The sequence below is a fragment of the Branchiostoma floridae genome, chromosome 15 (genome assembly GCF_000003815.2).
Source record: "Branchiostoma floridae strain S238N-H82 chromosome 15, Bfl_VNyyK, whole genome shotgun sequence".
NCBI lineage: Eukaryota > Metazoa > Chordata > Leptocardii > Amphioxiformes > Branchiostomatidae > Branchiostoma > Branchiostoma floridae.
Window position 1 is genome coordinate 15,734,070 of NC_049993.1, and position 14,392 is coordinate 15,748,461.

The 14,392-nt window shown below is 41.3% G+C and overlaps 1 protein-coding gene across 1 annotated transcript; it reads left to right on the plus strand.

The window, feature by feature from the left end:
• The first annotated feature begins 3,704 nt into the window (after positions 1 to 3,704).
• Positions 3,705 to 12,935, plus strand: LOC118431903. Its single transcript, XM_035843334.1, has 8 exons — positions 3,705 to 3,857; positions 6,354 to 6,949; positions 7,932 to 8,292; positions 8,727 to 8,818; positions 10,087 to 10,396; positions 11,193 to 11,371; positions 12,130 to 12,299; positions 12,748 to 12,935. Exons 2-8 carry the CDS (start codon positions 6,363 to 6,365, stop codon positions 12,816 to 12,818), a joined length of 1,770 nt encoding a protein of 589 aa, XP_035699227.1. The 5' UTR covers positions 3,705 to 3,857; positions 6,354 to 6,362; the 3' UTR covers positions 12,819 to 12,935.
• The last annotated feature ends 1,457 nt before the right edge of the window (positions 12,936 to 14,392 follow it).

A 14,392-nucleotide genomic window follows, 5' to 3' on the forward strand; every position in this document is an offset into this window, starting at 1 on the left:
AATCTTGACATCTTTGTGGTTGTTGTTCTTGTTTTTTGTTATATTTCAGCCATACCATAGGTATGGTGAAATATATTGTATTCGTAATGTTTCTTTCTTTCTCCTGTCAAATCTTCAAATCGATTCAACTCCGTCGTTCCTAGACCGAATTACTTGAAATTTGCACAATGGTAGAGTGGGTCAATAACCAGGTGCTTTTTTCTCATTTTTTTTATATCTTCCTTTAAAATGATTTTATTCATGTTTTTTGCAATTTTTATGTACATTTTGCCCTCCTGTTCCCTGGTATTACAGCCGAATAACCTAAAATTTGGTACAGAGGTGCCTTGATCATATGCCCACAAGTATCCAAAAACAATTTTGGCATACGGTACAGCAAAATGCTTAATTTTGGCATTTTTTGCCCCAGAAATGACATTTTTGGCTCCTATACCCCCATTTTACAACCAAATGACCTTAAATTTGGTATAGGAGTGCCGTCTACATATGCAAACATGAATTCATTGACACCTTTGGCATACGGTACAACAAAATGCTTAATTTTGGAATTTTTTGGCCATTGTTTGACCAAAAACGTACGCTTTGGGCTCCTGTTCCCTGGTCTTGTAACCAAATGACCTACATTTTGGTAAATAGGTGCACTAGATATTCATTCAAATGACCCATGTATAATTTCTGGCATAAACCACTTCAAAATGATATATTTGGGGACTTTTTTGGTAATTCTCCACTGGCCAGAGGGTCAACGACCTCAAGGCCGTTGACCTCTCCCACCTGAAGACAGCATGTGCACATGTCTCTATATACTAGTAACTTGATTAAAGAGGCAACCAATCACGTAGCCTGAGTCAACATCCCGAAGGGGATTGGCAGCCAATTAGTGACCCCGGTGTTATCTGGATGAGTCCATTCTGGCACGGAGGGGGTACATATTTTTTTAAATTCATCTTTGGACTGTTGATTATATAATATCTCTCAATGGGAGTATTTTTGAACTGGACTATTTTGCAATTTTACATGGGGTGTACTGGAAGAGTCCATTCTTGCATGGAGGGGGGCATTTTTTAAAATTTGTTTATGGACTTTGGTGATTTGATATGTCAAAGTGTTTCAGTGTGGTTATTTTTTGACTGGTCAACTTTTTCAATTTTACATGGTTGTGCTGGAAGAGTCGATCCTTACATGGGGGGATTTTTGGGACTTTGGTGATTACGTCCAAGTCCAATTTAGCGGATGTATTTTTGGACTGCACAACTTTACATAGGGCATCGCAAGAAGAGTCCATTCTTGCATGGGGATGTTTTCAAATTTAGTTTTAGAAAGGTGATAACTCAATATTCCATTTTTAGTGGAAGTGTTTTTGGACTGGTTTATTTTACATTTTCATGCCATTTTTGCTTAGTTCAACCTTGACCATGTTTTCAGTGAGAGTATTTCTGGACTGGTCAATTGTGCAAATTCACATGGGGTGCACTGGAAGAGTCTAGGGCTGGGTACCGGTACAGAAAATTCAGGTCCAGGTCCGGTTCAGGTCCAAAGGATCAGGTCCAGGTCCGGACCTGAACCTGGACCTGATTCAGTATGACTCATACCAATGGTCCATTTAACTACAAAGAAATCTGTTTGGTAGAGTATTAGACTTACACTGGCGTCTTAAATTCCTACAACGCTAACTGCACCTGTACGATTGACTGTAAAACTTGGTAGAAATTACTATAAACTCTACTCTACTTCACTTTTGTTATTTTCTTCCACCTGCAAGCAACAAAACGTGTGAATGCCTGATCAAATAATATGTTAATTTTCTAATCGGTCCAACATCCGGTTCACCTAATTTTTTCAGGTCCGGTTTTTCTGGACCGGTCCAATAAGAAAAACCGGTTTTGTACCGGTACGCTGTACCGATACCCAGCCCTAGAAGAGTCAATTATTGCACTAGGAATTTTGTAAGATTCATTTTTGGGTGTCATTAAGTGTCATTAGTGGAAGTGACTTTTAAACAAAAGTGTTCGATTTTTGCACATGGGTGATTTTGGAATAGTCTGTTGTTGCATGGGGAGGGAGATGGCTGAAATATGCTGCATTTGCTCTCAAGCAAATGTCGGCCTTTCTAGTTTTGTTTTGTTTTCATGACTAAAATTATGAGAACAATACAATGCAGCAGTTCCAATATGCGAACAGACTGTTGAAATTACACACTGAAGAGAAGATAGACAATAGTGTATGGTTAGTTGTGCATACCTAAAGCCCGGACTTGGAATTGGACCTAAAAATGTTAAGGTCCAAGTCCAAAAAAAAACTAAATGTCCGGAGCCAAGTCCGGACTTGCAAAAAGCTATCTGTCACTTATATTCCCTTTTTTTTTCTAAACCATCTAAAACCTTCCATAGACAGTGGAAAAGACTGTATATAATTTGTACGTATTTTTCACATTGCATTACAATTCGTGCTAGTTAACATGCAATTTTATATCTACCATCCCCCCTCCCCTCAAAAGAAACAAACTTCTAGTGCACATAATGTGCAATGATGGGATTAAGAACTATTCACTAAAGCAAATCTAGCAAAGTGTTAGCTCAACAATTAATCTACAAAAGAAAGGATAGGCGTTATATTATACAATCATAATTGTTTGCTGTGGTACGAGTACGATGGATGATCACAAAGTTCTAAGTCTCACAATATTGAAGGTGCCCAACTGTAACCTCGGGCATAATCATATAGTATGAAGTAGTTTATCAATATCCACCAAATGCAAAGTTATTTTATTCATTAGTAGTTCTTGTTGATGTTCTTTTGAAAAACAGTAGGTATATGATGTGGTGAAGACAACAATTGCGAGCAGGGCTGTTGGGGTCGAGATACTCTTGCCACGAAATCTTGGAAAACGGTGTCAAAATGTTTGATACGGATTTCCTTTATATTTCAACGCGAAAGAAGTGGGTATCTGACTTTCAGCAGGCCAAGATGAACCTAATAACTCAAATCGAAGCTCAATTGTCCATTTTCCCCTCGGCTCTTGCGGTTACAGAATTTTATCAGTGGATACTGACTTTTCATTTGGATGCTAGCAATAGAAAAGTCCTGCATCACTAATATTTTACTGTATGCTTGCAGGCAAATCACAATAACGGACGCCCCTGACTTCGTGTCTGCTTCATAATTCTATGCACAAATAAACATCAGAAGGAACTTCGATCTCTGCGACTTTCTTTGCTGTTTTTTAACAACCTTTTCCATGGATGATTGGAGTAATCTCCAAGAAGATATCTTTTTGGCATAAGATAGTACTAGTATCGTATGCTGGGGAAGAAGTTTAACCGGCAGAGGAGTTTCATACGCCACAGCCTTTTTACAGGTGCGTTCTGCGGCAGTTCTTTGCTGTGACGTATCCTCTGCCGAAAAAAATCCTTCCTAAGCATATGATACTATCTTATGCCACAGCAGGATCTGCTTGGAGATTAGATGGAAGGACAATAATGCATTCTCAATACATTGTTGACCTCCTATCAGCCACTGAAATACTACATAATACAATTTACACTTTACATGATCATTTAAAAGGCATGAATTTCCACATGTAAACTGTCGTCTGCGGCGCTCCCATTGGTCGATTGTGTTGTTGAAGGGTTGTGATTGGCTTCTACGGGGGCGCGTCGACCCGTGACGCGCAGTGCAAGATAGTCCCGTAGAACAGGTTGGACCAGCCTTATATAAGTAGTCGATAGGCTTTAGAATGGAATAGAATATCAACCTTTTACACCACTACTGCCGTGCCGAATCTTTGTCCACGGACATACAACGATAGCTTCGGACTCCAAGCCGGGAAGACCGCAGGACAGAGACCAACAGATCAGGTGAGAGCAAACACCTGGCGGCGTACACGAACTGATGCGCCGACCAGAACAAATTACCGAAGATATACCTATTGTATAGCAAAGAGTGCACGGTTGCCAAAAATTTAGCTGTCTTGATCTGCTTTGTTGCTTCAGTGCAAAATACTGTATATGGTTTCCACCATCGGCCTCCCGAAAGATGGATACCAAATCTTCAATGTACACTGGATGTTCGAAGTGTATGCTATCTAAGTCTGGTTAAACCATTTTTTTCGTATTTAGTTGTTTCGGGCAGCGCTGTCTTTTTGCTTTAGTGCAGCGTATGGACAGGGACTTTTGACTGCCTTCCTGCATTGGCGTGACGTGGCTAGCTCTAACGACTCTGGTGTTGGTTTGTAGCTTTTGCGAATAAAAGAACTAATGCTTGATGAAAATGATGTCGAATTAAGCGTTTCCATGATTTTTTTTTAATGAGTGCTCCAGACAAATTTGCGGTACAGGTTCTGAGTTCAGTTTTCTTCTTTTGATAAGCTTAGGGGTTTCCTTTTATCATTAGCTAAAGTTTGCAGCGGTCAGATACTGGTGATAGTGATAGGAAGAAGGGAGCTTTGCAGAGAACAACTATTATAATTTTACAGCAGCAAAGAGTTTCTACTGAGGATCCCAGAACAGGACGTCAGCTGCAACTGATAATAACAGGACCGCTGTCGGGCCATAGTTCTTTCCCATGGCCTCATGGATCAAGGAGCTTCCGCATGCAACTGTAGCCGATGATACTGTAGTCGGCATTTGACTTTGTTTTCGATGGAAATAATGTTGAGGAATATCGAAACGGCGCTCATGTTTGGGTAGTGAAGCCACCCTTAGCTAGGAGCGACAACAGTACTACCCTGCATGCAGTCACGTACATAGTAGTAGCCTACGAAGACTAGAAAACAACAAGAAAACAACATATTAAAGTCACTCGCGACTTCAACATATCATACACACGAACAAACACTAATGAAAATTGCCTTCTTTCAGTATGAATAAATATATAGCGCTATTACAGAATAAGAAATGCGAGAAAGAAACTGCTGAATAAATGGGGAGGGGGGCAAAATCCAGAAAGGGGGGGGGGGCAGTACGCTCGACGTCACTTTCCATGACAAAAGGGTTGCACTGGGTGAGACAGACCGGGGAAAGATAATTAGGTGATAATTGGCCGCTAATGTATGCATATGCACACAATGCAACGCATGGCTAATTTCATGTCGTGTAAGGTAGTGTCCAGGGTATGTGTAAAGGTATTTCAAGCCTTTACACGTCCTATACACAGAAATGGTTCGTTTCCGCGAGATTCTAGGACATGTGATTTGGACTAGCTGTACACGTCTCGTTCGCAGACAGGACACCTCAGGGTTTTAAAGGACATGTATGATTTCCAGGGATGTGTAAGTCAGTCTCCATCCTGGAACTGAGGTTTTTCCTTCCGTGATGCATTCTTAAAAAAACGCTGTTGACCTCCTATCAGCCATAACAATACTACATAAAACAATTTACGCGTTACAGGGTAATTTAATAGGTATTGTTTTCCCCATGTGAACTGTCGTCTGCGGCACTCCCATTGGTCGGTTGCGTTGTAGGAGAGTTGTGATTGGCTGCCACGGAGGCGCGTCGACCCGTAACGCGCGGTGTAAGACAGTCCCGTAGACCAGATTGGACCAGCCTTATATAAGTAGTCAGAGATCTGAGTGGTTATTAGTTCTCGCCTTCTTGACTGGGAGGGCAGTGAAATGGAAATGGGATGGCCTTGTTACATTGCTGTCGTCCCAGGCGCAAAATTTGAGTGCGAGGGAAGCTTAAAAAAAGCTCTTTGGTGCTACATTTATTGAAATCATGTTATGGAAAACAATGGGATTTTACCATTTCGTAATTAAGTATGCAAATAAAGTCTACATTTACATAGGATCAATATGAACACATTTTCCCATTCACGAATTGCACACTTCCCATAATTCACAGGGCCAGAGATACGGATATAGTGACCCGTGAGGTCATCGGGGGAAACCAGCTAACAGCTACAGTGGTTACGTGCTGGGTACTTTATACTTCTGACCACAAAAATTGTAAAATTCTCAGCTCTAATAATAGTAGTACTATATTTGTCGTACAACTCATTAGTTTAATAATATGCTTTGCCGTCGTCGTACTAAAGGTTTTAGCTGGTTTCACCCTGGTTTCGCACCCTGGACAATGGTGGTAACATCCATATCCGTAACCCTGGCGCTGTGAATTTTAAAACCAGAGTGAAACCAGCTAAAACCTTTAGTACGACACACACACACACACACAGACACACACACAAACACAAACACACATACACACAAACACATACGCGCTAGTGAGAATATAACCTCCATAAATAATACATTAGGTAACGAGGTGTTAGCTCACAAATATGCATGTCGCTAGGTGTTCTAGCTGTATTCATCTAAATAAACGCATCAAGTAATAAATTTCATATTTTATTTGTAGTGAAAAACCATGGGCAGCGTACTGGGAACTCTTCAATTGCTGGGATGGAACAACCAGATGTTAAAACCAAATCGGGAAGAAGATTTCGTGGAGAAAAACATTGGGTTTCCGTGTCGCGTTGTGACCGGAAACAAGACAGTGCAGTCCGTCTTTGACATCGACCTCTTCAAAAAGGAGGAATTTTGTTTTGGAGTGGTGGGAGAAGTCAGGAAGGACTTCACGGAGGGCGTCTGTCCATGCATCCTGTCCAACGGCAAGATCCACGAGAAAAACAAGGGGTTTTTGATGGAAGTAATCGCAAAGGCTGGCGAAGACATCCCTCCATCGACTGCGCTATCTGTTTTGTCCAACATCTCAAAATGGGGCAGCACTCCAATGAGCGACTTCGAGTCAAAGTTGACGGATGTGGCGGCGGATGCCTTTCTTCCTAACATCTTTGGTGAATCAACCCATTTTCACGGGGAAGAGATTCGCCTTTATAGAAGCGGGGCGATTGCAGTAAGATTGTCCATTGTTAAAGCTTTAACAGGGAGGAACCTCGACGAAGAACGTCGGGCAATGACGTCAATACTCGAGAAGATTAAGACATCAGAGAGGTAAGTGATGACCGTTGAACATTAACTTAATTTGCAGTTTATTTGTTTATTGATATTTTCAGACTCATGGGTAGCCCAAATGACAAACTGATTTTCATCGAGGCCAAGGTACACATACAAGAAAATAAATTATATTACAGATAAGATAGATATAGAATACAACACAGTGCAGTCTGTATCACCCGAGGTACCAGCCCGACCGCGGGAAGGATCGCCCGAAAGCCGGAGGGTGATCCGACCCGCGGGCGGGCTGGGACCGAGGGTGATGCGGAATACACCGTGTTGTGTTTTATTTATGTCATACCCACCTGGCATAACACATATTTTGATGCGAAATGCGTTAGAAGTTGAGAAAATGTTGTGTCCTCGAACAAAAGGTTTTAACAACAGCAATTCTAACGTCCGAATCCGGTATTCGAATTTTCAACCGTGCCGTATTCGACCCGTTCGCAATAGTTCGATTTACTCGAAGGAAGACTGTGTGATACAACTTTCGAGCCTGTGTGATACAGAGAGTTATCACACGTTCCGGAACACCCGTATCGAGCGTTTTCGCGTCACAGGTATAACATAAATAGATATACACAGCGGACCATATATTAAGTACAAATAATAAAACAGGAAACAAGGATTCTAATTTATCAATCCGGTCCAGGTCAAATTATAGAAACAACAGATCATTTTGGCAAAAGGTCTGAGGTCAGTACTAAGAATGTGCATGGTGTCTTAGAGCAGAGCTGATTTAATTAACTTCAGGGTTGGAATTTGTTTAATGTCAGCAGATAGTGAGTTATAGTGTTTATCATCTCTGTATGCAAATGTACATTGTCCTGTCGTAGCTTTTAAAACGGGTTTGTATAGGGGTAATGTCTGTCTGGTTTGGTAATTGTTTGAACTGGATTTTGCAAATTCTATGAAATACAGAATAGTTTTATAGAATATACACTGATTTTTATTCTAGTCATCTGATTTGTATTCAAAGATACCAGCAACTTTTGGATCTTGGGAAATCGTACGGCTTGGGAGAAAAAGAGGCGACGGCACAACTGCTCTTTCCGGTATTCATCAACGGAGCTTATGGCTTGGCAGCTCATCTGGTGTGTACCTTCGCCTGCTTGGACACCATCAGCGCAGAAGACCGGGAGGAGCTACGGGAAGAGGCGCTTGCTGCCCTGAAGAATCACAGAGGCCTGACCCGCGAGTCCCTGGAGGAGATGCCGAAAATTGAGAGCTTCGTCTTGGAAGTGCTGCGATTCTGTCCAAACCCAGTATTTTGGAGCACCATCGCCACATGTCCAACGACTGTGGAGTACACCACGGATAGCGGAGAACACACACTGAAGGTTGGTAACTGTGTTATTTATTATGGAAGTAGGTGAGACATACAAAGCTTATTTCTAGATCTCACTGATCAATGCAGCTTAATTCATTCTCTTACGCAAGGACATCCAACGGCGAAACCGAATGTCTGGATGTACTCTGCGTCCTCAACCATCACCCTTAGTTCCTGACCGCACTGCTCATAAATATTAGTGAGTTTACCCTTATATATGCGAGACACCTTTTGAAAACTGAAAGGCCTATTTTCTGATTGGCTGACAGCTGGTTTGGGGGGACGTCAACAAATAAGAGTGCACGTGACGGTTGAGAAAGCAGGGCACATCCAGACATGCGGTATCGCTGTTGGATGTCCCTGCGTAGGTGGATGTGCAGATTGAAAGCATTTCCGGTAGCAAAGCTGGTCAGGTTAACATTTTCTTTGTACGTCACTTTCCAGATCGAGGAAGGTGAGCGTGTGTATGCCAGCTCCTACTGGGCACTGAGGGACCCAGCCGTCTTCGACAAACCAGAAGACTTCATGTGGCGCAGGTTGGTTTTGTTTGAACCTTAGTTTCATGAGAAACTCAAACCAGCCTTCAGGCCATTTTTCAAAGAGGTCATGTGGGGAGGGTCTGAAAAGATATAAAGTTTACAGCATTTTAACTCCTAATATGTTTATACACATTTTTTTACACATATATGGTGGAAACTTTATTTAAATTTATCATTTAAAATCCTAATGTGTCTATACATATATTTCTTTTCACACATAAATAGTAAAAAATACATAAGAGTGAGAGCTGCTACATGATTCTAGTCAGTTAGGTTTGGTCGTTTTTCTTTTAGCGTTGCATTAATTTGCTTTGCGACAGACGGGGACAACGTGGCACTGCACTCGAGTTAAGCTAAGGACGCAGCCCGCCGTACGTGCAATTTTTCCGTACGTTTTCTGTGGAGGCCGCGTCCGCCACGTGTTTCTGAAAACGTTCAGTCTGTACAGGGCACGCGCGTCTCCTGTACTGGCACGAACGGAGGGGGGGGGGGGGGGGGGGCGAATCCGCAGACCGATGGCTAACAAAGTTTTGCCTGCACGTAAAGTTCTACGGCGTGTCTGCGTGCTCCAAAATCCGTCGAATTTCTTACGTTCGTACGGAAGCGGTACTTACCACTTACGGATCCCAAAGGATTGCCCACGTTTTGGCACGTAGATAGCACGTATTTATTTGCACGTACGGCGGGTTGTGCCCTTAGTGTGACTACATGCAAAGTATAGACGGAGAGTGAAGGAAGTATACTTCCACGACTGAAGTAAGATGCCAAGTATTACATGCGTGGATTGAAAAAAGTGCCTTTCGCAAAGGCACAATGTCGGGGGCACGGCGAAGTCGAAGTCGAGACCTGTTCGGTCCGAGCTCAACACTGTACCAGTTACGCGACTAACATCTATTTCTTGAAATAGTCGAACTGTAATTTCGCACACAAAAATTGGACTCACCCGAATTTTTGACCGCACAGCATCAGCCTTTGTCAAGAAATGAACAACCTACTGCTGCCGTGACGTCACGTTATGCAGATAGTGCACGTGACTCAGTGAGCAGTGGATCATTGGTTGCAGGAAGTCTATGACGCCCACCGTCTCTATTCAGAGATGGTTGTAAACCTCTGATGTAGATTGCTTCTTTAATCCCTCTAGTGAAAAGGACTGATGCTGTGTAGTCGAAAATTTGGGTGAGTCCATTTTTTGTGTTGGAAGTTACAGTTCAACAATTTCAAGAATGGCTTCTGCCAACATATATGAACTTTTTCTGTTGAAATAGGTTCCTTGGCCCAGAGGGTGACGCTCTTCGGAAACACCACGTTACCTTTCACGGACGACTCACCGACACACCAGCAGTCAACAACCACATGTGCCCGGGTAAAGACGTCTCGCTGTCAGCACTTAAAGGCAGCATCGCCATTTTCAACACGTTCTTTGGATGGGAACTCCAGGAGCCGCCGTTTTGGACCGGGAAGAAGCTGTCCCGCGGTAGTCTACCCGACAACGAAGTGAAAATCAAGTCCTTCTGGGTACAGCACCCCGAAGACTTGAAGGAGATCTTCCCATCCCACTTCCAGGACATCGTTAATGTAAGTTTTAAAGGGCTTCATTTATTAGTCCATGCTGATTTGATTATAAGAATAACCCGAAAATTGATGCTAGAGTGCATATTAATTATAAAAAAAGTTGCATTCATCATGAAATATTTGTGAGCAGGAAGCTTGAACAAATGACCTAACACAAAGTGTGGTAAAGCAAGCAATAGATTTTTATTTTTTGTTCTTAGAGCTATATTGGGGAACTCTGGTTAAGAAAAGAAAACAGCGGGGATAGGGCTGAACGAGCAGCTCTACACACTATAATTACAAACACATGGTTCTCGTCACATTCAAGATATTGCTAGCTCCACGAGGGGCTCTCAAAAAGAACAAACATATATATTAAACATACCGAGCGGGTAGAGCTGAACGAGCAGCTCTACGCACTATAAACGCAATCGCTTGTTCTCGTCACATTAAAAAATTGTTAGAGCTCCATGAGAGGTTTCGTAAAGGATAAACATACCACGGGTAGGGCTGAACGAGCAGCTCTACGCACTATAAATGTTAACATGGTTCTCGTCACATTAAAAAAAATTCAATTCAAAAACATTGTTATAGCTCCATGAGAGGTCTCGTAATGGTCAAACATAAACATACCGAGCGGGTAGGGCCGAACGAGCAGCTCTATAGCGCATTATGAACACAAACACCAAAGATAATATTAAGCATGCAGTGCTCTAGTCATACCTCTGGAGTGTGTAGCAGCATCGAAACACTCATCAGCTAAACTTTTGGCTAAAACTCTTTAAGTTAACGATACGACTTCAAATCTTGTATTTCCCAGGAAGTAGATGATGTTGGTGACATTGACGTACTGGTCAAAACGAAGACTGGAAAGTACAGTGGCTCTGGAACAAACTCTAATGTCTATATCCGACTCTTTGACGACAAAGGCCATCAGTCCCGTGAGCTGCAGTTGGATGTGTGGTGGAAAGATGACTTTGAAAAGGGACAGGAGGGACAGTAAGTAGATTTCTGTCTTTTGCAAGTTTTAATAAAAACTTGAAAAAGACATGACTGGTGAAGACAGAGGTTCACTTTCTTCCCCTCTCTATATTTCACATTCTTTAAGATATAGAGAATTGAAAGCTTTTGCTATTATTTATAAAGTTTGCTTATTATGATGTTTGCTATGCTAATGCTGTTCTTATAGTTATATCCATGCAAATATAAGGAACAAATATTATTGTTCTTGGTATGGCAGTCTCCTTTCGGATATTTTTAGGCAAATTTCAATCATATGGATAGATTTGAATGTGGATACTGGTTGCGAAGATTTTTTTTTCGACCTGTATTTAACCTTATTATTACCCTTGAAGTTTTTTCGTTGATTTTGGGCCACATGGTGAGCTGGTTGATTTTGGGCCACCTTCGAACTGCAGAGGAAATTTCGGTATTTGTACCTTTTGGCTTAAAGACATCCTATGGTCTTGATGTTTAGGTTGCAGATATATTTTGCTGTTGGGAAGACATTTTGTAGGTCGGATCCCTCTAGTAGCCTTTTCTGAAATTACAGGGACATTTCTAAATTCCTTTAAGTTGTAGCAACTGTTTTGATGGATTGCAACCTGTACAGCTTTATGAGTGTTACATTACTGTATGTGTTGTCAGGTACAAACTGAAGGATATAAAAGTTGCTGCTCCGATTGTGAAAATTGACTGCGACCTGTACTACTTTCTGTGTGTCACATGTTTTGCTAACTTTCTGTTTGTGTTGTCAGGTACAAACTGAAGGATATAAAAGTTGCTGCTCCGATTGTGAAAATTGAGCTGTTTCGGGATGGATGCCACCCTGATGACGACTGGTACTGTGAGTCAGTCTCTGTCCAACTCAACCCGGACAACAACGGACCTACATACGACTTCCCTGTGAACCGTTGGATCAGGCAAAGTGAGGATCTTCGATATTTGAATTGATAAACATCCGTATGTCCTTGTCTCTCTGATACCGTATTCATTGATGAATGTGTATAGATGTGTTCCTACATACATATACTACCACAGACTATCCATGTTTGCCTTATATATAACCTATATTGTCTATATTTGTATACTGACATGTATATGCAAAATGCTGTTTTTGTGCGTGTTTGTGTGTAAATATCTTGATTAGCCATATTGTTTTGTTGTACATATATCACTTAAAATACTTTGATTCATCACAGAAAGTAAAAGAAACAACACACACATTGTATTTTGTATTTCCATCGCTCGGGACGCTGCAGATTTGATCGCAATATATATGTGTTTGATCAAATATATCTTTATTTCAACATATATTATGAGTTCATTTGTATGTTATTGTAGCTTATTAATTTTTTTCTTATGTCTATCAACAGATGATCACGTGTGGCTGAGTCCCGGTGGCGGTGAGCCTCCAAAGGATGACGTGAATCCCATAGATGACTAAGATAACCATTAACGCTAACAAAGACGAATTTCAAAAAAACTGCTTAATTTACACCGACTTTTCATGACCGTTTGTCACCTATGCCTTCACAAGGGAAATTCTGGCTGTTGCTTGTCTGCCACTGCATTGTTTGTATTCCAAATAAATGAAATTAAATGCAATTCTGACTCGTTCACATTGTACTGCAGCCCTAAGTGTCGCTGTTTACAATTAGAGATGTGATCATTTCCAAGTCACTGTACACTTGCAAATACCTTTGTGATCACTTCTGGACCTACATAACCAGCTAGACCTAGTCTACAGTACAATGTGAATCAGTCAGCATTACCATTACTTTCCAGTTAACGCCTTTCTAATATAAAGAGCCAAGTGGAGAGAAAAATAACAGTGAACTGTGATCAGAGCTTTGTGGGTCGAGTTCCTCATGCCAAGAAATCTATAAACAAAATGTTTTTAAGAAGGTTTCCTTCGAATTTTACCAGAAAGAAGTGATATATCAGACTGTTAAGTTGGGTCGCATCTCAATTGATTCATTTTTTCCTTCCCCTTTCCTAATATTTCTAGATGTCGCTTGCAAATTTATAATGATTTCATCTTTGGTGGGTATTCATGAAAACTTTATATTTAATATCTATGGCCCAAAATTTAAGTTGTGAGCCTTATGTTTTGGTGAGACACTTATTGATCACTCCTACTTTGCTGCATTCTAATACGATCGGGCTTTTGTAGTTTACGTAACTATGTATGGGGTTTATTTTGTGCATGCGCAAGTCGGAAATGGAGATCGAGGCGTCGTGGTGTTTATCGATATTGGTGTGAGTTGTTCGACAGGTTATATGATCATAATTCGTTGCTAAGTGTTGTTGGTAAAATAGCAAGATAGCTTGTTTACTTTCATCTTGAGGGGTCTATCATGATTTGTTTCTTACCTGTATCTATTACTGGTACATGGTAAATGCAGTAACTCTTTAGTAAAACAGCCTGCTATACCTTTTACTAGGCTCCACAGCTCCCTGGAAAAATAGACATCCTGGAAAAAAATAGCCAAATAGAAGGATACATGTACCACCACTAGTATGCTGCATTCCCCGTTTCATTGAAAGAGTGTATATGATTTGGTACTTACTTGTATATGTTACGTATAACAGTGAATGAAGTATCTCATGATATTATCAAAATACCCTGTTAGAAATTCAGTTGCCTCAACCAAACAGTAGGTCGCCGAAAAATAGTGGGAATTCACCAAACAGACATATACCATGCAAGAAAAGGTTATGGGTCAGGGAGCACAGTTAGTGAGAAATTGACCAGGAAGACCAACAAAATGCTAGAGGAGTAAGCTGTCGAGGGGGGGTCAGTATCCAACAAGCCCCCTAGTTCTCTTAGGCCAGCTAACTCCTCTGGTATTTTATTTCAAAGTCTAGGTTGCAATATTGTCAGCAACCCGTGGAGTCCGGTAAAGGTACTGCACGACAACCGACTTACTTTATATCTGCCTGGCAGGAATGTTCCATACATTCTGTTAAACTGTCACAGCGCACATATATTACACAAGGCTACATGCATCATTCTCG

Coding starts and splice junctions, on each gene's coding strand:
- LOC118431903 (XM_035843334.1), top strand. CDS start 6,363: ATGGGCAGCGTACTGGGAACTCTTCAATTGCTGGGATGGAACAACCAG. Junction 8,293..8,726: donor GCGGAGAACACACACTGAAG/GTTGGTAACTGT, acceptor GTCACTTTCCAG/ATCGAGGAAGGTGAGCGTGT. Junction 11,372..12,129: donor GAAAAGGGACAGGAGGGACA/GTAAGTAGATTT, acceptor TTGTGTTGTCAG/GTACAAACTGAAGGATATAA.